General features: G+C 40.0%; 1 protein-coding gene across 1 annotated transcript in view; it reads left to right on the forward strand.

Moving 5' to 3' along the window:
• LOC122968405 (ephrin type-A receptor 5) overlaps positions 1–27,196 on the forward strand; it is a 70,510-nt gene that overhangs the window by 14,459 nt on the left and 28,855 nt on the right. The window contains exons 3-5 of the mRNA XM_044333597.1: positions 587–1,307; positions 17,484–17,639; positions 17,802–18,140. Of these exons, the coding sequence (XP_044189532.1) occupies positions 587–1,307; positions 17,484–17,639; positions 17,802–18,140 (1,216 nt within the window). The remainder of the gene's footprint in view (positions 1–586; positions 1,308–17,483; positions 17,640–17,801; positions 18,141–27,196) is intronic.

Below are 27,196 nucleotides of genomic sequence, written 5' to 3' on the forward strand. Positions count from 1 at the left end.
AAGCTAAGCTTCCCCCAGCCTCTTAATAGTGCTGCTTATGAGGATTATACCTAGCCACACACGTGCACACACACAGAGCCCTGTTTAAATTTCTTCTCCACTGTTAAGCCTTTCAAAAAGGCATTGCTGTAGCTCATTCTGACTACATTTCCATGCTTCTTACTTCTCTTTACATCTGGACATTATCAGAAAACTTTGGACCACTTGCTAGTGCATACCTTATACTGATACCAAAACTATACATTTTCTTAAAATTTTATTTCTAAATGTAAAATGTTATCTATAAACAAGCTGCAATACAAGAAACTTTCCAAACAAATTACAGTCTGAAATCGGCAAAATTATGTTTTAAATCAGAAATAGAGAACGAATACTAGCAAACATTAGTCGTCAGTTTTCGGTTTATTTGACAGTTTTTGATACTATGTGATAGGACACAGGCTGATCAGTAGCAAATCTTGTGTTTAGGTTTGACACTAAGCTGTACTTCCCTTTTTTCAAGGACCTCCTTGGTGATCCCATTTTTTCTGACCTTTCCTCTTACCTTCTGTTGCCTCCTTCTCTTCTCTTCTTTTCTCTCTCTCAGTGGGAGGAGATTGGCGAAGTAGACGAGGACTATGCCCCCATCCACACCTACCAAGTGTGCCGGGTCATGGAGCAGAACCAGAACAACTGGCTCCACACCAACTGGATACTGACTGAGGGCGCCCAGCGGGTCTTCATTGAGCTCAAGTTCACCCTGAGAGACTGCAACAGCCTACCTGGAGGTGTCGGGACCTGCAAGGAGACTTTTAACATGTATTACTACGAAACCAATGGGGACGAGGATGAAATGGAGGATGGGGAGATGAGAGACGGGACGGGGATGACGGAAGAGGAGGACAGGGTGATGAAGGAGAGCAGATACATCAAAATTGACACCATAGCAGCTGACGAGAGCTTCACCGAGCTGGACCTCGGGGACCGCGTGATGAAGCTCAACACTGAAGTCCGTGATTTAGGTCCTTTGACCCGGAAGGGCTTCTACTTGGCGTTTCAGGATTTGGGGGCCTGTATTGCTCTGGTCTCAGTGCGAGTTTTCTACAAACGCTGCCCGTTTCTAGTGAAGAGTCTGGCCGAGTTCCCCGACACCATCCCCGGCTCAGAGGCCTCGCAGTTGGTGGAGGTGGTGGGCCGCTGCGTCAATAACTCGCTGCCTTTATATGAGCCTCCCAGGATGCATTGCAGCACAGAGGGTGAATGGCTGGTGCCCATTGGGAAGTGCGTGTGTCAGCCAGGGTTTGAGGAAATCAACGGATCCTGTCAAGGTGAGAGGGGAAAGTTTGTGTGTGAAGCTAAACTGGTTGATTGCTTGATTAATCGATCAAGCAAAAGTGCTAAATAAATTAAATGCTTTTTATTTTTTATATCATTGTTCGGTGTTCACGTTTTTGGTCTTTGTAGGTTTGTTTCTTTTGGGTTGCTATCATCATCCTACATGTTTATTTTTACATGCATGCACATGTTTGTTTTTAGTGTTGTGTACTTGAGTGTGGGCATGGATCTGTTTATTCTGTTTTTAAGAGCGTTTCTTACTGTGTGCATGTGTTCCTCCCTAGCTTAGTGGAGGGTATTCCCCCGAGCCCTGCAGCACTTTGTTGCTCTCGTACAGCTGCCTTTCTGCTTTGACTCTAGCCCAAACATTTCCACCACCGACCTTAACTGCCATTTCCACAGGCACCCAGGGCCTCCCTTTTCTTTTCTCTCCTTCACTCTTTCTCCAATCTTCTTTTAAATTACTCAATTTTCAGACTTACACACCAGGCTCTACTTGTGCAACCAAGAAGTAGCTCTGAGTGGCATGGCAAAATTTCAGAAAAGCAGTTATTGCAGCGGCATGAAGCTGTGTGGTACAGAAAATTGAAATGTGTGATTATTCAGTACCTCTTGAGTGTTTCATCTCTTCACACAATATCCTACCGATTAAGAGTCCTCAACTACAGACAGCTAACTCTTGAACTGTACACACAAAGGCATACTTTATTTTTTGTGTTTCAAATTTATGTGTAGGTGTGAGTGTGCATGTGGAGTATAATAAATCAGATTTACACAAAACAATTCCTTGTCCTCTGCCGTTTCAGCTACAGTATACTGAAACCAAGAATGTTGCTTTGTAGCTTAAAATTATGTCCAACAACAAGCCGAAAACAAGCCATGGCAAAATGATAATACACCAGATATACTGTATTATTTCTTTGCATCAATGCTTGTATAATTGTGTATATCAGTTGGACATTGGACATATCTAGGAACACTTTACATGTCAGATTTTCTATTGAAATCATCAGACAAAGCCTCCAGAAGATCCAACAGTAAATCCTCCCCTCCTAGCACCAGCCCCTCTTTTAGCTTAGATAATTTATAATAATCAAACAGTAAAATATGATGGCCATGTAACAAATTATGAACCATCTCTAGCTTCACTTCATCAGACATAGAGTCGCTGCGGGGAGGTCATTAATGAATAGCTGTCAGTAGGCCACTGGCCCGCCTGGAGTCATTCTGCCACAGACTGTACAATCACCCAGACTGTTACAGATCAACGGCTGATTAGGCTAAAAAATCATATTGTGGTGTGTAGCAGTAATACCTGAGAGCTCACTCTGTACTGTGTATGACTGTTGAATGTTGACTGTTAAGAAAACATCAACTAAATTTGAGTTGAGTAGTTTAGAAAAGAAACATCTTTGAGGATATTATGTACATCTGAATACTGTAGTCTAAAGGGACATACATGTGCAAGAATAAAGATGCATGAACTCCCGAATAATGCTGTGGTTACCATCCATTAGTTGACTGCCCATTTATTACACAGCTAATCTGGTTTGGTCTGGTTAATCGGGTCAAGCATGAATATTCAGAATTACACTACAGTACATGTAGTTGTTTCATCCAGGAAAATGCATCTTATGACTTTTTGCACCATGTAAGCATCTTTTGCAAGTACAGAAAGACATTTTTCTAAACCTCAACCCATATATTCCTATCTTTATGCATTATTATCAATGTGCAGATCTCTATTTGTTTCACTTGTGCTTTAGTTGTTATATGATAATGCTTATGGTACACACAATAATGTTAGCTCGAGTGTTCTCCAGTTTTTATTCTAAAGAGTACTGTTCTCTGAAGTAAAATTAATATACTGTGATGGTGTTAACAATAATGCGTCATCATTAATGCATCATACATCACTTGCTTTGTTCCAGCAGCATGTCAGCCATGGTTCAGTTTTAAAACTTTGCTTTTTTTTCCAAAACTATCAGGGACAGAACCTTATTTTATACAGGGAAAACGAGTAGTTGAAATGCATAGTTGATAAGAGTAATATGCCTATTGCATGTGTTATCGCCTTGAAATCTGTGGTCAGTATAATCTTTGTACTGTGTATCATATGCATGTGTCATATCATAACTGAAACTAAAAGCAACATAGAAAGGAAAGCATTGTTCAAATGATCAGATAAGTGAACAGATGACAATGAACTAAAAAATCCAGTTATTTAAAAGGTTCATAAGCCTGAAGAGATTTTTAAAAATACATTTCCATATTTACATAGATGAAAAAGACTTGCTAAGTATGTAACAGAAAAGTGGTTGGAGCTGGTGTGGACAGCAGCCAAGATTAAAACAGTTTTTTTTTTTTTTTCATGAGACATGAATAAAAAATACAAGTCTTTTCTGGCATAGACTGAGCTTAAAAGAGACGGTCACAGAGCGGCATTCCCTTTGTACCCCTATTGACAAAAGGGCACGGGTGTGATATTGATGACACAGTAATAAAATCTGACCCTGCCACCATGTCTTGCAAAAAGCTGACGATACGCCTGTTTTCACCGTCCTGCTGCAGCAAAGTTTCACAGAAAGACTACAGAAGGTTTAACTGGTTTTTCATTTTAATGAGTTTCCGTGTGTTTTGCATTCCAGGGAGATGGAGTTGAATGATATGCAAATTTTTTTTTCAACGGTTAAACATTTTAGAATAAAAACATCTCACAGGCGCTCGTGGTAGAAGCGATTTTATTTATCATGGTCCGTATCTATAATAAAAGGAAGTAAACAGACGTAACAGTGAGCTGTCACAGTAGAGCACACTCTCAGCAATTAATTAAGCTACAGGATGAAGGTTTCCTTACAGTTCCGTATGCAGATGAGGCCGTTAAACCGACAGCCTTTGAACGTGTCTACAGAGAGAGACATGGCAGGGTTTCCTCTCGCTCAGCTTTGTAACCATATGTGTTCACTGCTTTAGCAAACTGTTTTTCATGTGTATGTCAGTCACTCACACAGGAGTGTGTTGAAGGTTTTTGAAGAGTGCCTGGACTCCATACCAGGAGGAGATATGTATTCAGTGTCTCTGGTTTCTCGTTCAAGTTCTGAACATTTGCTGTGCTGGATTTGAGAACATGTGCGATAGTTTAATATTCACTCCATTATGTCTATTTTGCCCTTTCCATGAATGTCTGTCTTTTTTTAAAAAGAGCTGGTAGAGCTGTTTAAAAAGAGATGCAGCATTGATGTAGCCTGTTCAGCCTTTTCAGTTAATGCTTTAGGCATGTATGTCTTACTGTAGGGTGTGAATTAGTTGGTTGCAGGTCAGAGTACAGTATGTGTGTGTATATGAGAAAAAATGTGTGTGGATCCTGGCTGTATTGGCTGCATGTGCTGCCTAGTAGAGCATGATTTAACGCAGCCTTTGTAAATGTAGGACAGAACTCGTTATGGACAGCTCTTTCTCCTCCTCTTTGTCTTTTACTTCCCGTCTTTCTGTCGTCCCTTCTCACATCTCCACTTCTTTCTCTCACTCACTTGCTTTCTGTCTTTTTGTCTATTTCACTTCCCTTTTTTTCTTTTGTCTGTCTCTCATTTTATCTTCCTGTAACTGCCTATCATTCAGTTGTCTCTCAATCCCTCCCTCTTTCTCTTTATTGCTGCCACCTACATACATCAGCACTCCCTTTACCTTTTACACTCTTGCCAGTGCCTCTCACTCCACTTCCCACTCTTTCCTGCTTTAAAGATCTGTCCATCTTTCTCCATCAACAAACCAACTCTGTCTCCTTTACCCTCCCCCTCATCCTTCAACACACACACGCATCTCACTCAAAAAGTACATCTCTATTTATGGAAAACATTCAGCCACCACTCGCCGGCAAAGCGTAAGTGGTTTCCACAGTGGGCAAATACTGAAAACATTGTCTCTGTGTAGTATAGTAACATCTGTTTGGGAATGCATTGTTGGATAGTTATGTATTGCTCTGCTCTGCTATTGTCCACCCTCAATGTTTGATTATTTTATTTTTCTTATTTGCTATTTACTCATATGACAGCATATACAACAAGACAAACTGACATCTCATTATTTCCTTTTTTCATTGTCATTTCATCATTAAGTGTTAGCACGACAAGTGAAAGATGCCTAGAAAGTAAATATATTTATTTTAGATTTAGTGTGTTGTCATTCTTCCTTGTTACACCAGAGATTACATTGTGTCTGTTGACATCTAAAGATACTGTATGTGGTTGTGTGAGATGTATAGATGTTGGCACAACTTTAGCTGGGATAATTGGTGGTAGCCTGCAGCACTGTCAGCCCAGCAAGACCGAAGAGAGGGAAGGGGAGGGGGTTACATGGGGAGATGGATGGATGGATAGATGGAAGGATGGGAGGAGAGGAGAAGTGATGGGAAAATTAGGGGACACAAGATAAATTGAAGATTTCACACCACAGGGTGTGAGGGCAGAGAGTCAGGGAGATGGATGAGTGTTGTTTCAGCGGTGATGGTGATAGAGGAAGGATAACTGTGGATAGAAGTGGGCAGATGGATGGAGAGAGAGATGAAAAGGAGATGGGGGGGGGGGGGGGGGGGGTTGTAGATTGAGTTCAGCCTCGCAGATGTGACTTAGACAATGAATTTGAGAAGGAATGAGGGAATAATGGCTGAATGGAACATTGGGATAATGTTTGAATTGAATTTTTGGTTCATGGAAAAAGAGCTGAATGGGATGTGGGGATGACTGGTATACCAGTTTTGAGAGTCTTAGCCTGGTTTGGAATAATATTGGGGGTGCTAACATGGATCACGCGAAATTTGGTTACTCGTATTCTTGTACTGTGTACATAATTCTAACATTATCCAGGTTTCTGTTGGTGGAGGAAAGTCTTTGTCTTTGTAACTCTTGTGTCCCACCTGCGTTCTCTCAGCAGTTAAGGATGAACCCAGTTTGTAGTCTGGCTGCCAGGAATGTGTACTGTATTAACTCCTCTGCTGGGTTTGGCTTCTCCATATGATCACAGTTGATAGAAAACAAGAACAGCAATAGAATATGATACTAACACCAAACTTTAATTTCATTTCAGCATGCACCTGCATGATGAGACTGATGAGAAACTTTGATAAGGTGTTGACATGCCACAGTATGCAAATTTTCTATCTCAGTACTTGCATATATAGGTTTCTCAAAAATGGGATAAGATCTTAGCCAGGTTTCTGAAACCTTAATATAATGTTTGGTGCAAATATGTACACAAGATACTCCAAAAGCTCGATCACAACCAGGCTGCTTGAGTTTATGTAAACACACTAAATGCAGAATGGCTGAATGGAACTTTATTGTTGTGTGATGGCTAAAAGAAATGTTGAAATGGTGGGATTTGGAAAATAAGGGTTAATTACATAGCTGAAATGATAGATTAAGGGATGAAATGAATGTTAGATGGAATAAGGGCTTCTTGAATGTTGAAATAATGGCACATGTGCTGAGTAAAATGTAATGATAGTAAAAGAACTACATGAAATATTGGAGTGATGGAATAAGGGCTGCTGAAATAATAGAATAAGGGCTAAATTGGATGTTGGAATAATGGAATAAGGGCTGACTAGAACGTTGGAGTGATGGGATAAGAGCTGAATGTTGGGAAGATAGTATAAAGGTTGAATGGAATTCAGGGATTGACAGCTTTGTGATGTTTGGATTCAGGCTGCGCTGCATTCACGTGACAAAAGAAAAAAGACTCGGAGGTATAAGATGGGCAAGTATAATGAAGTTGAGCAAAGAGAGGAGGGGAAGTTGGGGGAGGGAAGCAGAGAAGAAGAAAAAGGATGACAGTGGATGAGGAATACAAATGAAAACGAGGACGACTGTTGGTATCATCAATTAAAAGAATTGCCCGGAATGATAAACTGCTGCTCACTGGTAGAATAATAAAACGTTCCACGAGTGCTGTCTAAGTGTGTCATGGGTAAGGCTGGATTTCCCTTGACAATACTTTGTTTCAGTGCCAGGGCTCCCCTGATGTTCCTCTGTGTTTGCCTGCCTGTCAGACGTCACTGCAGCATATGTCAAACTTGATCTGGTCACAATGGTGGTGCTGCCATCAGAAACTGTCTCACTGGCAAAGAAATGTGAGGAAGGCTTCTGCCTTCCCGCCTCTCGGGAATTATGGGATAGCAAACGAGTGCCTCACACTTGCAGTGTGGGGCTTGTGGTTGATGGTGTGGTGACAAGGGTATTACAGTCACTTGCATAACACAGAGACACAGACTTGATCATGGTAGCATCTGGTATTTCAATACGATTACCCACATGTGCTGATAAGTATCTGAGTTCCAACACAACCTTGCTTTGAGTTGCACAATTTATTCATTCATTCATTTAGTTGATTATTTAATTACTTAATTAGTTAATTTTAAGTTTTTGTGTCATGCCACATATTTGGCACATCTCACATGGGATTTACAAGCCACTGTTTGTTGTATGTAGGACACCAAATGCACAGGGAAAACATTCTGAGAACCAAAATTAAACCTAAATTTAAACATGCACAAATTTTCAATTAAATTAAATGCCTATACATATCACAGACATAATACTCACCATATAATGCTAACAACATAAACATGCACCCAAAGAGGAGAAAAGAAACCAGATTTGCTGCATAATGATCTTTTTTTTCCTAATAAAGAGCTTTTTTCTCATCTCCCAGGCTTTCTCCAAGTAGCTTCCTATAAATGAAACATTTTGAAAATGAATAGCAAACTTAGTTTTTTTTTGCATCATCATCATTTTCCTTTGCCTTATTAAACAAAGGACAATGGGGAAAAAAATAATTTTCATTGTAATGGAGGTGGGACATTGAACAAATTAGAATGAAACAAAGTAGTTGTGTGCACATCCACCAAAAACTCAGTAGTGTAGGTGCTAGATACAAACATTGAACAAATTCTCTTTTGTTTTTCTCATCCATTCTTCTCATTTAACTATCATCTATTTTTGGTCGCTGTGTTTACTGAAATTAGTGTTAGCTGTACAACATTAGCCCTGCATGTTCCTTTAGCTGAATGTTTACCACTGCTGTAGATTCAAGAGTGCAGCCTAAACTTTTGGATGCTACATGATCAAAACTCCCTGAAGGATCCAATAGCATCACAAGTCAGATTTGTATCTATTTTAATTATTTGTATATTTTTCTGTATCTTTTAAATTTTTATCACTTGATAAATGATGTTAAACAGTTTTCAGTTACTATCACAAAAATAAACATCCTGTCATGCCTGAATTACTCAAGAGACAGAACAGCATGGTGAATGATCTGCTCTGAAAATCTGCAAGTGGCAGGAAGCCTTTCTGTTCCCATCATCTCCTGAAATATGAATCAACTGGATTTATTGAGAAAAGATCCATCATTCATGTTTTTAGGTCTTGTTCAATTGGAACCTGCTACTGGCTTCTTTCACAACACTCTCTCATTCTGTATTTTCCTCTTGCATCTCTCTCTCTCTCTCTCTCTCTCTCTTCTCCTCCATCTTTCTCCCCACCCCCTCTCCATCACCCCATCATCTCAACGTGGTGATGCTGTCATGACAACTAAAGTGCTTCCTGAGTGCTTGTTGGGTAAACTGACTTTCCCAGAAGTGCTTCCTCCCTTTTACTCTTCCTCCTGCTAACATGCACACACATGCGCATGTTTTATTTCTATACTTGTGAAGACTCTAATTGACACAGTGTATTGCCTAGACCCTACACTCCTATCTAGATGCCTACATCCTTGTATTTGCTGTAACCTTAACCATAACACAAAGTCTAAACTTGCAAATGAAACAAAAAATGTCCTCACTTTCCAACAATGTCCTCAACCTCTAAATCTCAAAGTGGTCCTCACAAAGATAGAAATACAAGGGCACACACACACACACACCTTCCTGCAGTTGGTGAAATATTGATAAAACGCCCGATTCAGCAGAGCCAGCTTCTTTCCGTGAAAGCCTGGCTCTCTCCAGTGGCCCAGTCAGCGGTGGCTTGTAGAACTGGTTAGACTGGTAGTCATGGACACTTCTAATGTATTTCAGTTGATGAGTTCCCAGATGATACGATTCACACAACAATTCTGATTTTACAGCAGTTACACGATAGTTGACATGTTTTTCCTTGCACCTTCTTTAGAAGTCTGAACAGAGGTGACAGTGAAGCAGAAATACATCCACATTTCTAAAACGTCATTTGAATTTTTGTATCTAAATGCTGTGGTAAGTGCAGCAGATATATAAATGTACATATTTTGTATCCCTGACTGGCATCTTCTTTACTGTAGAGAAAAAAAGCTGTATGAATATTTGTCGGCCTATATGTCTAAACAAAATTAGGACATACAGTATACAGCAAATTATAGGTGATGTCCATGCATTTATCTTGGCTATACATAGCTAATGAAGAAAATCAATTTTAACACAAAACCTGCAAATGTCTCTAAAGAAGCTAATTACCAGGTCATCTCTTGTAACCCTCGGCAGATGAAAATATATAGCGTTCTTTTTCCTGGGAATTTAATCAAAGCACATAATACATCAGCATGCGTGCAAGGTAGAGTTGTGCATATCTGGTCACACAAGGCTGTGCACACAGAAACACAAATGTTCAGCATACTTTCATTTAAATGGGTCAAAAGAAATATTGCTAGATTCACAATCATTTTTATTGTGCACAATCAGTGCATTTCACATCCATGTCTGATCTGACAGCCCTCATCCTTTTTCTGCGATCTAATTTCTCAGGAGTACGGTAATGGCAATGAGGTCCTGACCCACGCACACCTAATTTCTTGTCGTTTGCAATTTGTACTCGCAGTTTTTGATTGATTGCAGGGGAATGATTTTTTTTTTTTTTTTTCCATGTAAACGAATGTCAGCTAAATGCTGAAATAGTAATATAATATGTACTTTCTGTTTTATAGTTGTGTAGTTGATTGAAATATTTTCCCAACACATCTGGTCAGCATAACTTGACACTTGATTTATCTTTATGATGTATTGCTAATGTTTAATCTTCCCTCTAGACCTTCACTGGTCCAGTAAATTGGTTTACGTTCCAAAGCTATTGTGACCTGTTTTGACCTCCTGGTTTCTGCTTGTGGCCTGATTGTGAGAATAAATGGGTGCTGAACAATGACTTCTTCTGTCATCCAACAGACAGGAAAGCCCCATTGACTTGATTGTATATTATTATGGCATTATCATCTGGCCTTGTTTGTGTTCACACACAGACATACACAAATATGAGCATCCATCAGCCCATACACACACATGCAGAGATATGTACACAATGATACAACAATAATACATGAAGGTATGAAACCCTCACACATGCACACACACAGATAGGCACACACACAGGCTGTGTTTATGTTCTTTAAGACAGTTGCTCACTGTGAGACAAATACAGGAACAGGATATTTACTGTGTTTCCTTGTCCTGGTTTATTAGTTCACAATACTATCTGTTAACCACACAGGCAGTGTATTAGGATTCAGCCTTACCATTTTTGTGTTTCTTCTGTCAAAGTTTACTTTTGTGTCAATCCTGCTGAATATGTGTACAGTTGGAAAACTGACAGGAAAGATGGAAATACAAGCGGATGTTAGATGCAGCAAATGATGTGAGCCATTTGGCTTTTTGTCCTTATTTTGTCTGATTGTGGAGTTCTGTATGACCATCACTGCTGTAATGCAACCAAGTACATTTGCTAAAGTACACTTTTAATCACACATACATTACTTGAGTATTTCCATTTTATACTAATTACTACCTCCACTTCACTACTTCGCAATTAATGTACTTTTCACTCCATTATATTTCTTCGACAGTTCTAGTTAGCAGTTACTTGGCAGATTTACATCTGAAACATATGATGAGTTTCTGAAATATTATGCATTATCAGTTAAACTGCACAACAGTGTATAAAATTAGCTGCACTGCAACCGACCACAATATTAACATGTCACTTCACTGTTAATGCATCAGTAATCAGCCAGTAATATTATAATTTAGATTATTTTTTTTAAAGAGGTCTCTGAGTGGATTTATCAGAATATTTGTCAGTATTGATCCTTAATCCTCTGATTTTTATTTATATGTTTTATCCCAGGATCCATACTGTGTCTATTCCCATATCAATTAATTTATGTCCAATATACTGTTGATATATACATATTAAGATTTTATATATTCCCACTACAATCACACACACACACACAATCTCTCTCTCTCTCTCTCTCTCTCTCTCTCTCTCTCTCTCTCTCTCTCTCTCTCTCTCTCTCTCTCTCTCTCTCTCTCTCTCTCTCTCTCTCTCTCTCTCTCTCTCTCTCTCTCTCTCTCTCTCTCTCTCTCTCTGGCGTAATCGCTTACTCTCTCTAATCCCACCAAAAGACAGCCAGTCATATAAATCAACATGTTTACAGTGAAATGTTTCCAATTAAAGAGGACGCTCGTTAAGAAGCATCAACGGACACCGCTGGATCCTTAATTGCCTGGGATGCCAGTGTGTGGTGCATATTAATTACGTATTAACCTCTCTCTCTCACACACACACAAATGCATGCAGGCACATTAGTGTGTATTGCATATTAATTACCTATTACCCTTTGTGCTGTGCATTAAGAGCAGCGTGGCATCAGAAAGACAGCTTGCCCAAGGGCAACGCACATACACATACACGTACACGTACACACACACACACACACACACACACTAATACCACCAACACTGTCTATTCAGGTTGCATTCACAATGAGGAATGAGCCATTTCAGTCCACCAGCCATGACTAAAACCAATCTCAGTGTGTCACTGTGTAGGAATATGTATGTGTGTGTTCGGGTATGAAATAGTATGCGTGACTGGGTGTGTCCCTTCAAGACTATTAAACAATTAAAGCACCTGGTCCAAGGATGCCTGTCCTTGCATTTAGAGACATTTCATTGTAGGACATCTAACAAGACAAATGATTTAGAGATTATCAAATTGATCACCAAGCAATGGGTGTATGGTGCTGGCCAATTTAAAGAGCCTGCAGCATCTACATGTTGTTTGAAAGATATGTTGTCAATTGCAAATGGTTGAAATACATTTCACATTACACCAAAAACATATAAACACAAATTATTGCATTAAAAGGTCATATTTGACCATATTTGCTCTATAGTCTATAGTTTGTGTTTTGGGTGTTTTCTTTTTCAAATGCTTATTTGAAATAAAAACCTTCATTTTACTATAATAAATCAGATAATGTGAACAGTGTAAGGCACATATGAGAAAGCAATAATCATGATATACAGTAATCCAGCTGCCATTTAAATGACCTTTAGTCAGCTTGCATGTTATTTTCGCTCTTGTCCTGACAGGCGTACCATGGACTTTATGACTGGCCTTCAGCTGTACTTTGACTCCACTCGAACCATACTGTACATGTTCTTATTTACTCTGTGTGGCGTTTTAATCGGTTTATCCAAGTGTCACCCTTCAGCTTGCTGTCCTGACCTTCATGCCCCCTTTTGCCTCCTTGGACACATAATTAAGTGAAAATGCTCAAATATGCTACATGATGTAACTATGTAGTCATTTGCATGCGTGCGGTAATGTCACGTCTAACAATACATGGTTGTAGTTAATTTCCACACATTTTTGTTCAGTGCTCACTGTTCCTGTAGAGCATGGATAATCTATTTAGCCTAAATGGAAATGAGCTAGAATTAATGATAAATACCTTAACCTTCTACACTATTGGCGCTTATTAGTCAACTGGAATTGTGACATACAATGGATTTTTTTTCCCTGCATCCATTTGCACATTTGTACATTTTAATTGCAAATGTTTATATTCTCATTCTCATAATCATTTGCAACTTCCATGGGGGGCGCCACATTTTCCAGGCATTATTTTAATTTAATCATAGCGTGTCATCTAATCTTTGACACCACATTATCAGCAAATATCTATCTGTCTCTGTATTTATCTGTCTTTCCAACATGGCTTTGTGTTCTCCACCAACAGCTTTCAGTAAATACATGCAGTTTTTAATTTCAATATACAGTAAATGCCAAAGTTAAGCTTATATGTTTGCTATTACATCGACCACAAGTCTTGGAACTCTCTTCCAAGAAAAACTGAATCATTATCTGATCTATGTTCCCAGTGTGTGTGGAATAAATAAACTAAACTGAGTAGTTATCTTTAGCAGTGACAGCTGACTACCGCTGTGGCCAACAAACCTAAAAAAAAAACAGAAAAGAAAAAATCTACAGAAACACAAAACTTCATTGCTACCAACTTCATTAATTCAACATAGCCATAGCGCCTCACTGTGCCCACACCATACTGTTTGATAGACAGATGATCTTTGGGGGGTGCAGCACAGACGCACCATGTGGTGAGAGCTTGGCACCAAAAAAATATATATAAATAAATCAATAACCACAGTTATACTTTCATAACCATGGCATCTAAACACACTATCTCAAATAATTAATATTCCCAAAGCACTTTTTATTCGTCGGTACTTTTTCTTGCTACTTTTTCTCCACTCTACTTCTTCGCTCGTGCGTGTGTGCCTGTGTGTCTGTTTATGTGAAATGAGCTGCCACCCCATTTTTATTGATTTGGCCATGGGGATTTGGAGGATGAAGTCAAGGAGAGCTAGACACCAGACGATGGCAATAAATCTATATGCCATAACCATAAATGTGTGTGTGTGTGTGTGTGTGTGTGTGGCAACAGGCTGAAGCAGACAAAGGATCAGGTGTGTCCTACTACCCTGAATGCAGCACGCCTTCTCTCTCTCTTTCTCACACACTCACTTATTGTACATGTAGAAAGTGATAAAGTTGTGCATCAGTATGCAACAGAGTAAAATGAAATTAATGAAAATAAATGAAAATGCAATACAAAATGTACATTTAGTAAAACAACAGGCATGGACCCATTTTCTCTCCATGTATCCCCTTTAACAAAATAAAATACCAAAAAAAAAAGAGTAAAAACATTGAAAAAAAAGTGTTTTATATGATCTTTTCACATCTGAATAAAATACACCCTGAAGGCATACGTCAGCGTCTGTGCTCTGTTAAGTATGAATTATGTCATCAGATGTATTTACTATCTGCACAGTCAAAACTAGGCCAGCTTCACAAATGCCTCATAAGCAATGTCTTGAGCCTCAGTTCATAATTAGGGTATGTGTGGCATCCTACATGCCAAACACATTTCATGAAAGGCTTCCTCTGTCTGTGTGTGTGTGTGTGTGTGTGTGTTAGTTAGTATGTGTGTGAAGCAGAGGTAAGACATAGAGAGAGATCGAGGGCAGAGGGAGAATTTTTCAGGCCTAATGTTCCATGACAACGGACCAAGGTTCCGTCAAGGTGAATCACAGCCACCGCTGCCTAACGCCTGAAACGCACACAAATCTTCCCCTCCGCTCCTCCTTTTGTCTCCTCCTTTTCTCCTCTCCCACCGTCTCCCCTCGTAAAACATGGCCCTCTTCCCCCTTATTCCCTTTTCCAATCTTATCTCCTTTCTACCTCCTCGTATTTTCTCCTCTCCTGCTCGTTATCCTCCCGTCCTCTTACCTGAAGTTTAATTATGTAGATCTTAATCACAGTTTCAGTCTGAATGGGCTTCACAACAGTCACATTAAGAAACAATAGGTGAAAACAACAGCTCCCAACCTTAGGGTGCTTTCACACCTGCCTTGTTTAGTTCGGTTGAATGGAACCTTGGAGCGTTTACCCCCTTGGTGCAGTTCGTTTGGGCAGGTGTGAACACAGCAATCACACTTTGGTGCGGACCAAAGTAACTGGACCAAGACCACCTCTTCAACAAGGTCTCGGTCCTTACAAAGGAAATGTGTTCCGGTTCGTTTGTGGTATGAAGGTGATCCAACCAAGATAAGACCCAACTGCAGGAAGCATTGTGTATTTTTTGGATCAAACCAGCTCACGTAGCCAGCTGTATTGTGATTATGCTCCCCTCTCCTCTTCAGCGGACTGAAGGTAGCAAGTCTTCGCGTAATGTGAAGCAACACGTTGTTCCGGGCTGTGCTTTGGGGCACCAACATGAAAAAAATGAAAAACGTAAATAGTTTTTGTGGTCAGCAATGGCAGATACACCAATTATAAAGCACTTGATTTATATTTTATTTATTATTATTCTTATTTACAAGAATATGAATAATACGATTAAGAAAACAGTAGCTGCTCTGTGTATCTTTCAGCACCACAGTGTGGAGAGCTATGAGGAGAGAGAGAGAGAGATGCTGTTTATTTCAGTAATAACAATAGTACACTTCATTGCTGATAGAAAATATGTTCAAAGACCATTTTACCAATCCACCCTGCTGTGTGGTACAAGTACCCCTGCGTATCCCGGAGTGCTACGGTTCATACATTAGTTTTATTTTCTGTTTTACAAAAGCAAGAAGGAAAATCAAGTCCTTTATAAATGTTGTAGCCTGTCTGCCATTTCTGAAACACAAACTCTCCTTTCTCCACCCACCAACCCCATGAGATTTCTGACCAATGAACAGAGTGACAGTTCCCGTATGGCTTTTGTTGATACATTGTGGTTAATTTAAAATTTGGCCATGTGAAACCAAACCGAACCAAAGGGAAAATGCAACAAAGTAGCAACTCACCCACTGATTTGGACCAAAGCAAACGAACTATAGGTGTGAAAACACCCTAGAGCCCTTAGAGAACAAACACAGATGAAACATCTCCTCACTTTTGTCCAATACTCGTCTCTCTGATATCCTCTCTCTGCTCTCCTTTCATCCATTATCTCTCTCTCCTCTTCTCTTCTCCATCTGTATCTATGGACATAGTGATCTGTGGAACTGCGGTTATGAAAAGTCCAATATCCCATTAGTGTTTCATCCTCAGTAGTGTATTGTATGTGCCTATTTGTATCTGTCTGGGTGCAACAGCAACATAAGGAGGACAATGATGTGCTGATAAGTCAGTGATTTGTTGGCTTGGGTGAGCGGGGATGCAGCCATGGCGACAGAGGTTGTTGATGTATTCTTGCATGTTACCATTCTGAGTATGTCACCCTCCTGTCTACCTGCCCCACTTAGATCAGCTGTCTGAGTGTGTTTGTGTGAGAGGAACAGGGATTATATCTGTTCCTGTCCGTGTTGGGGTTGTTTGTATATGCAGCACGTACGGGGCTCGGTGGGTGCAGTAATGTGCAGCAGATGCAAGTGCAGATTTTTAATCAGGTGCTGGTTACAAATCACTGAATTGAAGTAAAGACTGACACAATGTCAGGGTGTGTAGAGAAAGCAACACATTAGCAGTAGTAGCAGCGGTAGCAGAGTAGCAGCAGCAGCGTCAGTCCTCAGTCAGTTTGTGCACAGGATGTGTTCAGGCACAGGATTGAGTGTTGGTCACCCGCGTTACACCCCAATACATAATCACTTAGTTATGTGCATTAAACAGACTTAAAGTGCAAAAGCACGCTTGTGGTCATGGTTATGCATGTATGCATTAACGAGAGTGAAATGTGAGTCGTAACGCGTCCTATGTAGACAGCTTCATTAATTAAAATAGAAGCATATCCGTTCCAGCACTCGTGTGAGACGAACAAGAGAAAAACGTGACTGAAGAGCCTCCTGTGTACAATCTGTGACTATGTAATGAAGGAAAACCCCCATAATAGGAAAAAGTAAACTTTTTTTTTTCTTTGGTTAAGATAAAACATGAAGAAGAGAACAGGGTTGCACAGGGTGGATAAGAGAGGTAATCCCTAGAGGGATATAGAAATAAATCAGACTTCAAAAGAAACAAAGAAAAATACAAATATGACAACAAAAAAAAAAATGTCATAAAATGCTTTTTTTCCCAATTTCAGTACTGCAACTAGTATTTATGATGAGGAACCTCAAAACAACCACAACCACCCAGGGAAATTGTTCTACCGCTGTGATGCTGACCTCCTTTTTTTTTTTTTTCAAAGGAACTAACCATGCTGCCCTGCTTTTTCTCTCTCACCCTTTTTTTTTTTTTACCTCTCTCCCCATGACCCCCTTCCCTTTCCTATTTATACGTCTACTCTTATCATCTCATCTCTTCTTCTCCAACCCCAAATACCCCACGGCATCCGCTCCCCTCCATATCTTTCAGTCTGCAAAGTGGGGTTTTACCGCTCACTGCTGGAGTCTTTGGCCTGCAGTAAATGTCCGCCCCACAGTGTGGCCAGGCAGATGGGAGCCACTTCTTGCAGCTGTGAGGATGGATACTACAAGACTGATTCCGACCCTCCCAACATGGCCTGCACACGTGAGAATATGATAACGATTTTATATTTGCACATGCTTACCTCTCGATTTTCCTGCTCATGTTCTCACAATTTTGGCAATTTACTTTTATTCTCTGAGTTACTAACAAAAGCTGTTTACCTTCGATGTTTTTCTTCTTCTAACCCCTTTCTATTAATCTCAGGCCCTCCCTCTGGTCCTCGTAACGCCATCTCCAATGTCAATGAGACTAGCGTCTTCCTGGAGTGGTCTGTTCCTATGGAAACAGGTGGCAGGAAGGACGTGCGTTACAACATCCTGTGCAGACGGGTCTTGCCAGATGGAAGGGGCTTGGAAGAATGTGGTCCCAATGTTCGCTTTCTGCCACGCCGTGTCGGCCTGTCAAACACCTCCGTGATGGTGGCCGACCTGCAGTCACACACCAACTACAGCTTCCTGCTGGAAGCTGTCAATGGGGTGTCAGAGCTGGCCAAAGACCATGCCAAGCAGTATGTGTCACTTAATGTGACAACCAATCAGGCAGGTATGTTGCACCAGATCTGTCATAACTGTCAATACTTTTTTTCGCCAATCACAGCCTCCCTATGGGTGCTCCAGTCATCACCACAGCTGTCTTGTTTTGTTTTCAGTGTTCAAACTTATTCCCCAATTTCCCAACAGAAACAGAAATCATCACCCTTTTTGTCATGACTCTTTTTGGCTACAGACCAGCCCTATAACCACGGTTGTCCGTGACTGAGTAGCACCATTGATTGGCCAGCCGAGTGTTTGAGTTTTCCCATCGGCTGTTACTCTTTCAAAATGAATCAGAGTGAGATGATGAAAGCGGAGGACAGCAGCATGACACAGATTGACTGTGTTTCCTGCTCCAAGCTCTGACGCTCTCAGCTCCAGTGTTAAATGCAGTGAAGTCAGCTAAACTCCTGTTTAAACAGACACATACCAGCGTCTCTACCGTCTCCTCCTCTACCGTCCAGTGTGATCCACTCTCAAGCTGACAGCGCTGTCAGCAGCTAGCAGGAGAGATGCTCCATACTGTGTTTGCACTTTATAACTGAACTAATAGCAGCACGCAAACTTTTCATTTCTCTGACGTTCACACATCAAAAACGATGAACAACGGCATTAACACACGAGTCTTGCAGGAAAAACATGTGACTCATGTAGGCTGTTATATCAGTTTAGTGTGGGGCGGCTGCTCTGCAGATGCCCTCGATTTTACTGTAGCTAACTGCGGTAACCAGGCAGAGATGAGCCTCCTGAATTTGCAACTGAAATGCTGTCAAAACCTTCATTCATAATTTCCACCACGTCCTCCATAAGAGGCAGAAAAAAGGCGCATAGAGGGAGAGCGCACAGTTAAAACACCCCAAATAACAATCACTCTGACAATACAGAGCGAGAAACGAGATATCCACAGATAGAAACAGATTGAAGAGCAGGGGAGATTAACGGATCATTAGATTAGTTAGAATTACCATTAAAATAAGTTCTCTTTCAAATCAAACATCCCAAGATATGAGTGTAAAGTATTGTTCTTGCAACTGCATTTATAAAACATGTCATATGATGTGCTACTTCAGTACACTTTCACAACAAATATTTCTGGGACCACTAAAGAAAATTGCAACAGTCTTGTTTTTTCATCTTATTGAAACTGCCACAGACCAACCTGTGCATCAAATTCCGGGTGCGAATATCTTGGTCTGCTAACAAAGACACCAGATGATCAAATTATCACAGTATTTATTCAACAAATCTGTTGCTGTATTAATTTTCACTCATGCACCAACCCTGCAGTGAATGAGGGAACATTACACAGTGGAAATCTTTTTTTGTTTTCGCATTTGAATCCAGATATGTCATTGAAAAAGCAGCTTGGTCCCCTCAATTAGGCAGTGCATTTCATCAACAAAATTTGCAGGAATCGGTGGCATAATGAAAGCTCTTGATTTGCAGGCTGTTTGTGTATGGGCTGTCTTGTGTGATAGCAGGTGTTATTTTGCATGCCTATCAACAATGATGAATCACGCTGATAAGATTGAAGTACACATGTAGTTTTTTAACTGGGAAGTACTATTTTTGATCAACGATGGGCAGAAAAAAAGAGCTTTTGTCTGTATGTTTTCCACTTGTAACTGCTGGGAATATTTGATTATCTGCAATGCCAGAGCAGCTTGGAAAGTCTGTGTGAGGAATTATAAAGTATGCCTGAGCAAGGCACTACACCAACAACAAGTGAGCAGCACAGTGACCAAACATAAAAGACTGCACTAATATTGGACAATGAAAGAGTCCAACTGCTCCCCATAGCTGTAAATATTGGAAGCTTTGTTGGTTTCCCTTTAAATGGAGATTAAAATTCATATCTGCTTTGGGAACCCATTTTTATGTTTACAGGAGGTATGTGCTTGTGTAGTTAATTTTATTTGCCTGTAATGAAATGGGTAGCACACAGCGTAATGAAATGAAAAAAATATGAGATTAATGTTCTCCTCCCCAAGGCTTCCATCTGGAGGCAAGGCTAGAGAAAAAACAGTTTTTGAAGGAGCTTGTTCATTTCTGTTTGTTAACAGATGGTTCATTGGCAATCAAAGAATAGTTGGAAGTAGTAGTAGGCTAATAGTAGTAGGATGAGTACAGTATGTGTGTGTAGGAGAGAGCCAGATAGGCAGAGAGAGAGGCAGATGGTTGACAGTCAAGAGTAATGACGGCCGTCTAACCATGTTGTCACTGTGGCTGTCAGCAGACTGAGTGGATTACACCAGACTACAGAACTCACGTTCAGTTTATTTGAGTTGTAGCTGGATTAAAGTTAGCCAGTCACTGGACCAAATGGAGATTAGGGATTACATTAGATTACACATGGCTGGCAGAGGCACAGACAGATAAAATGTGCTACTCTTTGGCATGGGTGTGGTTCAGCTACTTTAAGCTAGCATGAATACACTTGCTCAAATTGTAGAGTCGTATAGCAATCAATAAATCAAATGAGTCAAACAAAACCTTCTTTAGTATGTAGTACCTTGTATATATAGTGCAGTTTAAAGTGCTCACAGGTGATTTGACAAACTAATCAAACTAATAAGGCAGTAAAAATCTATGAATATGCTAATATTCATAGTAATAAACATATCAATGCAGGGTTTTCCCTTGGTTTTTTTGAGATAAAGATGGCAAAGGCTGGAGAGCATGTGTGGTGCAGGACACACAATTTGTGTGCACACCTTTAGTGTCATGCGCTTAAGTGAAAAAAACACAATTTGACAAACGAAAGTGTCCATGGGGATTGAAATTTTATACCAAGATGCAACAAAAAGATGATAAATAAAGGTTGTGACAAATGACAGTGTTTATTTTGTAGCATGGAACGATATGCTTATCTCCCAATTCAATACTATCATGATACTTGGAGCCAATTTGATTCAGAATCGATTCTCGATTCAAAAATGATTCTGAATGAATAGAAAAGGAGGCACAATTTTTTGAAAAGTAATATGAAACATAACTGGCAGAAAATGGTCCGCAGCCTTTTTATTTTAAAAAGTTAACTGCATTAATGAATGAATGAATTAATGTGAAAGCATCTTACAGTCTCTTGCCTTGCATTTTGTATAGATGAATTACAAGATAACTCTAGCATGTGCGTGCTGAGACTGTCTGGGTGCTGCACTGCCCTCGCAGTTGAGTTCCGCCTATTTCGTTGATGGAATTTTCAACAAAGGTGGTGTCCAGTAATACAAAGGCAGCCAGCTTTTGAGTTAGACCAGCAGGGAAAACCCTGCAACACTGTCAAGTGTGATATAGCTAGAAATATTGCTATTGGGCCTTGTACATAATTGTATAACTCCACATCTATGAGCTTGAGATAAGTATGGGCGAGACAAACACTCATGTATGTCCTCAAACTAAATCATGTCACTATTAGATGACTTCACAACGCACGACATGGAGGCTTGGTCTTCAGGGATGTAATGTCATCATAATTCAGTGTCTCTGTAATCTCTCTTTGGAATGACAGTTGAAACTAACAGTTGAGACTACTTGTCAACATGGATGCCCTGTTGTGTTTTATCTTGTTTATGGTGGAGAACAGGCGTTCTACTGTGCATCTTGTCAATGCCAGTGTGATAATCGCTCTCAGTAGCTGAATCATGCTGTGGAAAGTATCTTAAGAGTCCAAAACTTTTTCTTGTTTTTCTTTTGTACTGCACGAAAACTCAGCTCAGGGGCATCTACTGTAACCACATAATGTCCGCTGGGCTTCTGTAATGTTACTGCAAAGAAATGTTATATAATGGAAACATTAAGGCTATGGAAGAAGTTTCTTCACCAGCAGGAGATTGCTGAGTTGTCACCTGGACTCAGATGCAATGGCATTGGTGATGTCACAGCCCTCATTCAGCAAAGAAGTTCTCCGGTTTGACAAGTATTGTCTTTTCGATGCCTTGGTAAATAGTCCCTTAACACCAAGCTGAAGAACATAATTTCAATGACCTCTTTTTATTGAAAAGGTCAGTTGTGTGTTTCGCCTCTGGCCACATCCGTCATTGCTGCTGCACCTTCAACCACACCCAACAGTGATGTTTAGGTGTATCAAATACACCCTGAGTACATTTCTACATAACTACAGCAAGGTGAGAACTGGAGGTCTTTGTGTCAAGTTCTTTTCTTCCCAAAGTAATCAGAATATTTAACAATAATCCTAAAGCCATAATTGAATCATAATTAGCAGTGTCTGCCTCAACTCTGTGCAACAGATGTAATTACCCAATAAGGACTTTGATCAGACTTGCAAGCATCAGTATTTTGCCTTTTGTGTGGCGCTTGTGTTTTGACTGTGCTTCCGCTTGTGAGGATAAAAAGGTGAAAACAAGAGACCGAGACAAAAGTACAGAGAGATGAAGGTAACGGGAAAACTGAGAGAGACAGAGACAGAGAGAAAAAGTCAGAGGATCCGCCGTTTGATGTGTGGGAAGTGTCATACTCGATAAGGGATCCGTGAAATAGGTGATTTCACAGTGTCCCTGTGAAGCCCTGCTGAATAATAAAGTGTTGGTACTCGTGAGGAGGAGATTGGGAGAGGTGAAAGGCTGGAGGGAAAGAGGGGAGGGAAGGAAAGAACAAGAGGAAAGAGGTAGAGGGGACAAACTGTGGGGGAGAAATGATGGAGAGGTTATGATAAGGAGAGGAAAAGTGAGATTGCAAGCAGCAGTGAAGTAAAGGGAAAGTAAAGGAGGAAATGGGAGGCAAGATAAATAGGAGAGGGTGGATATTAACTGCTTATACACACTTGTACACATTCAAAAACATGCAAGTCATGTATTTTGCACTGCTTTGATGTTGCCTTTCACACTAATACATAATTTTGATACACTAGCTAGCTAGCTAGCAACCGCTATTAAAGCTGCAGTGTGTAGAATTTAGTGGCATCTAGCGTAATGGACTTGGCAGAAATGGAATATTATATTCATGTTTGTTTTAATTAGTGTATAATCACCTGAAAATGAGAATTTCTGTGTTTTCCTTACCTTAGAATGAACCCTTTATATCTACATAGGTCCCCTTACATGGAGGTCACCATGTTTCTACCACCATGTTTCTACAGTAGTCCAGAATGGACAAACCTAACAGAGGACCTGTCAAGTTTCGCAGCCACCGTAGGTCCTCCTACACACTTTGAAGAGGGGGTCAATGTATTCAGTTTGTTGCAATCTGCAACCTCACTGCTGGATGTCATTAAATCCTACACACTGCTCCTTTAAGTAGTTTCAAAAAGAGGCATCAAGAAGCACCAATCATCTGTATTTTAGGTATGCATTAATGCTTTTCAACACCTGAATGACTGGGATCACTTTATTATTTATTCTACATGAAGAGAAACTGTCATTCATGAATCCAAATCATAAAAACGAAGAAGCTTTGAATCTGAACAGTCAGTCTTTTGTCAGCTGATAAGCTCTATGATCATATATGCATTAAATGAGTTTCTCGGGTAGCTCGGCTCTATTATGTTTTTATTTCAGATCATTTGTTCTTCATGTTGTTCACAGCGTGGGAGAACGGTGTGGTAACTGCACAATAAATGCTCCCATACATTGTTTTTGCTGTTGCTGGCAATTAATCAAATGAATCGTGACACATTACCTTGTGGGTGGTGAAAAGAAGTGCACAGCCTAGTGCTCTGGCCATGTGTCTTACTTTTGTTTTAGGGATATAAAATAAAGTAGTGGGCTGCATGGGGTGTTTGCACAGAATTGAAATGAACTGAGCTTGAAATGGGAGAGGTGAGAATAAAGCAGAGAGGATATGGGATTTGAGAGTGCAGGAAGACAAGGGCAAGAAGTAGGTGAATTTATATTGGGTTAGGAGGCTTCTAATATTTTGAGTATGGGGGCTAATAGCCCTTATCTAACACTGTTGATGTATCATGGTCCTGAATGGCCATTAGAAGGAACCCAAATATTGCAACCACTCAAGGGTGTGTCAAAGACAAAACGCAAAGTGAATTTTCACCTCATGTCATTCACTTCTATTTTAGACCATTTTTGTTTATTTGCTCCAATAAGCTAAAATACATTATTGTCCTTTAGCTGGTAGCTGCAGACTTATCGACTGTGTCAGTGTGAGGGTGCCTGTGTGTTTGTGTTCAGTTCAGCCTCTGACTGAATTCAGAACTCACCAGAGACTCCATTTCTTTCAGTTATTTCCCTCCAGTGCATTACGTGTCACCCTGGGAGAATTAGTGTCTACTGGCATCTTTGCACTGACTGTGTGTGTAATCACTTCGCGTTCTGTCTGAACACAGTTAGACATTTATAAAATTTGTTAAGAGAATAATGGCAAAAATACTAACTCAACATATGGCAATCATAGCAAAGGCAGATATAAAGTAACAAAAAACACGAGTTAAATAAATAAATAAAGATAACGCTGGATTTTTTAGCTTTACTCACCAACTGGAGCAGCAGTGCACTCAGTGCTGCCCCCAGTGGCTGGAGAAAGGGAAAGAGATTAACTGATTTATTGATTTCACATAGGTTCTTTTGATTTTGATGGATATCAACCTCTTTGTCAGAGTGAATAACGTTTTGTGTTACTTTAGTCACACCTGCCATAAGCTTTGCCTTCCACCTTGTGAGTCAGTATTCTAAGCATTCTTTCAGAGTGAGAGAAATGTTTGGGTTACGTCTGACTGACTGACTGACTGTGATATGTTGTATCTCAGTCCTCGATCATGGCTAGGGCTGCCAAATGACTGTCTCCATTGTAAATGTATGAATAGACTGAGAGCAGCATGGAATAGAGCAGGTAGGTGGGAGGTTAAGATGCAGGCAAAAGAGACGACTCTGGTACTTTAAAGCCTTAATAAAGCCATATCTCTCTCTGTTTCCACTCCCTTTCATTCTGTTTCTCGATCTATCTCTCTGTCATTCTTTGAGGGTAGTTAAATGATAATAAACCAGATAGTAGAAGGTCTGTATTGATTTTGGTAATGGTGCAGACAGATAGCGGGTCTGAGAGGCTTATGTTCTGCGCTGTGATAATGTTGCTCTAATCTGAGGCCAGAGTTGTTACACTGGAGGGCTTCACTTGTCCACTGAATAGGTTTTCTAACCTTTCTCTGCATGAAGTAGAATGTCATGCGGCTTCAGATGGATCGAAAATCGCCACACAGACATAAATTATTGCAAAACACATCATACAGTATGTTCATTTGTGCGTGTTACCGTACTGTAGGCGCTCATTAGCAGATGTAACATTCCCTGGAAGTGTTTAAACTAAGAAGTGTGATTCCCTGTTGCTAAAATGAAAGTGTTGATGGGTCCCTGTCTACACTCTTCCACCATGTCCACCCCCCCACACCCCACCCCTCGTATTTCATCTTTCACTTTTTTTTTCCATTTTTGTCAACCCACTCGCTTGATTTCAATTCCCTCCCCCTCTTTTGGCACCCTTCCCTCTCTTCCATCACCTCCTGTTCTCTCTCTGCATTAGATCTGTCATATTTTAAAACACTTGTTTGTTTAGTCTCAGTTGCTCATTGTGTAGAAAGGTGCTTCCGTTGACTAAAATGTTGCTTTGGGTGTTATATATAGATGTTGCACATCTGTGGTGTTTGGTATCCGGTGAAAAGAGAGGATTAGGGCTGAGAAGAAACAGGAGAAAATTACTTGATGACAAGATTGGTCTGTGATCAACATATGGTATTTTTAAATGTGCTTCAAGTATAAACTGGCTTGGCTTGTTCAATAAATGAACTGAAAACATCACAGTTGCATTAAATTAGAATTCTAAAAGGAAGTTTTGAACTTGGATTACTGAAATATATTCAGAGTTTGAATGGGTGCTGAAACCATTAGTTAACTGATCAATCAACAGAGAATATTAATCCACAATTTTAATAATACATTAATCATTTAAGTCATTTATCAACCAAAAAGTCCAAACAGTTGCTGCTTCCAGCATCTCAAATAAGAGTATTTTCTGCTTTTTATCACTGTAAAATAAATACTTTTGAGTTTTTTTTACTGTGGATTGAACAAAATAAGCAATTTGAAGACATTTGAGCTCTAGGAAATAGGCATTTTTTAAACTAAAGAAATGTTAGCTGTAGCTCTATTTCAAATGTATACTTTATCTTTCGACTGTCACATCACAAGTTTATTTATATAGCCCTAAATCCCACAGTAAGTTTGTACCAGAGGGCTTTACAATCTGCACGCCCTCATATGACACTTTCAATTCATAACTTTTGATTAAATACAGCACGACAAACTGCATCCATTTTTGAAGGATTTAAACTTAAAAACAGTTTTGGTGTATTGTTACCCGTTAAGCTGCGGGAAAAAAGAAGCTTCCTCTCTCATCATCGCATCCCTGCCTTTATACCATTTAAGCATTGAGTGTGTGTGATTCGGTCTCTGGTTTCAGGCTTTTAAGATGTTACAGATAACACTTCTGTGCAACCATCCACTCAGGATACAGTTACTGTGTTTGTAGCGATGATTTATTCCCTGTAGAATTCTGCTGAGGCTATTGAAACCTAAACAGTGTTTAGCATTTGCAGTAGAGACACACACACACACACACACACACACACTATCAAGATGTTGCCTGAGGGAGCGTTTTGCCTGGTTAAAAGCTCTTTATGTGTCAGAGACTCTCCAACTGTCCCTCTGAGAGATGGGCCAACAGTTCAGGTTACAACAGGATGGCTCGATGATGGATGCAAACTCACACAACTGAGCTCACTTGACTTCAGAACAGAATACATTGCGTACAAAAAAAAAACTACAACGAAAGTGAAAATGTTCTAAAGAGCCAAAAACAAACTGAAAAAAGAAAAACCTGAGGCCAAAGAAATGTTTTTGAAATCTGATAGTATTTCAGACTTTCACACTAGATGTATGAAAAATGTTGACAGGAGTGCTTGTTTTTATCCCAGGTTTTAATATGTATAGCTATGCTAAGTTTTAAGAGTTGTAGAATAGCTTGTGCACTAAATAAGTACAATTATAACAATACTAAAACACACTAACCTCGGATCCTAGTGCAATAGTTCATATGAACCCCCAT

The sequence above is a fragment of the Thunnus albacares genome, chromosome 18 (assembly GCF_914725855.1).
Source record: "Thunnus albacares chromosome 18, fThuAlb1.1, whole genome shotgun sequence".
Taxonomy (NCBI): Eukaryota; Metazoa; Chordata; class Actinopteri; order Scombriformes; family Scombridae; genus Thunnus; species Thunnus albacares.